Source organism: Mastomys coucha, unplaced genomic scaffold, assembly GCF_008632895.1.
Source record: "Mastomys coucha isolate ucsf_1 unplaced genomic scaffold, UCSF_Mcou_1 pScaffold1, whole genome shotgun sequence".
NCBI lineage: Eukaryota > Metazoa > Chordata > Mammalia > Rodentia > Muridae > Mastomys > Mastomys coucha.
The window spans coordinates 46971857-46972330 of NW_022196891.1; the positions used below are offsets into that span (position 1 = coordinate 46971857).

At 45.8% G+C, this 474-nt stretch overlaps 1 protein-coding gene across 1 annotated transcript in view; it reads right to left on the bottom strand.

Moving 5' to 3' along the window:
• Positions 1-474, bottom strand: part of LOC116096638 (kinesin-like protein KIF14) — a 62445-nt gene that overhangs the window by 41320 nt on the left and 20651 nt on the right. The window contains exon 13 of the mRNA XM_031378658.1: positions 395-472. Coding sequence (XP_031234518.1) covers positions 395-472 — 78 coding nt within the window. The remainder of the gene's footprint in view (positions 1-394; positions 473-474) is intronic.

Below are 474 nucleotides of genomic sequence, written 5' to 3' on the forward strand. Positions count from 1 at the left end.
ACAATTCTAAGAAAGGAAATTTCCCTTTAAATAGCAGATCAGGTACACCATAGGGAGCATCCTCCTGAACATTGAGAAGAACTCATCTGTGGAAACACATTCACAATGTTTTTCCTCCCGTAAAGAGAGGGTTGAACTGAATGGTGGTGTTACACACATTCGATCCTAGGACTCAGGAGGCAGAGGCAGGTGGATCTCTAAGTTCGAGGTCTACAGAGTAAATTCTAGAACAGCCAGGGTTACACAGAGAAACCCTGTCTCAAAAAAAATCAAAAAAGGGAGAGGGTTGAAGAAGAACTGAAAAGAATCAGTATGAATGAATGCCGTATACAGACAACGGCCCCACTAGGGCTGCAGACAGCGAAGGGCGGTGCCCTGGAGGAGTCTGACATACCAGTGATCATCAGCAATCAGCACTCCAGATAGCTGGATGTCATGGCTTGAGTTTGGCGTGTGCTTTCCAACTGTGGTTAC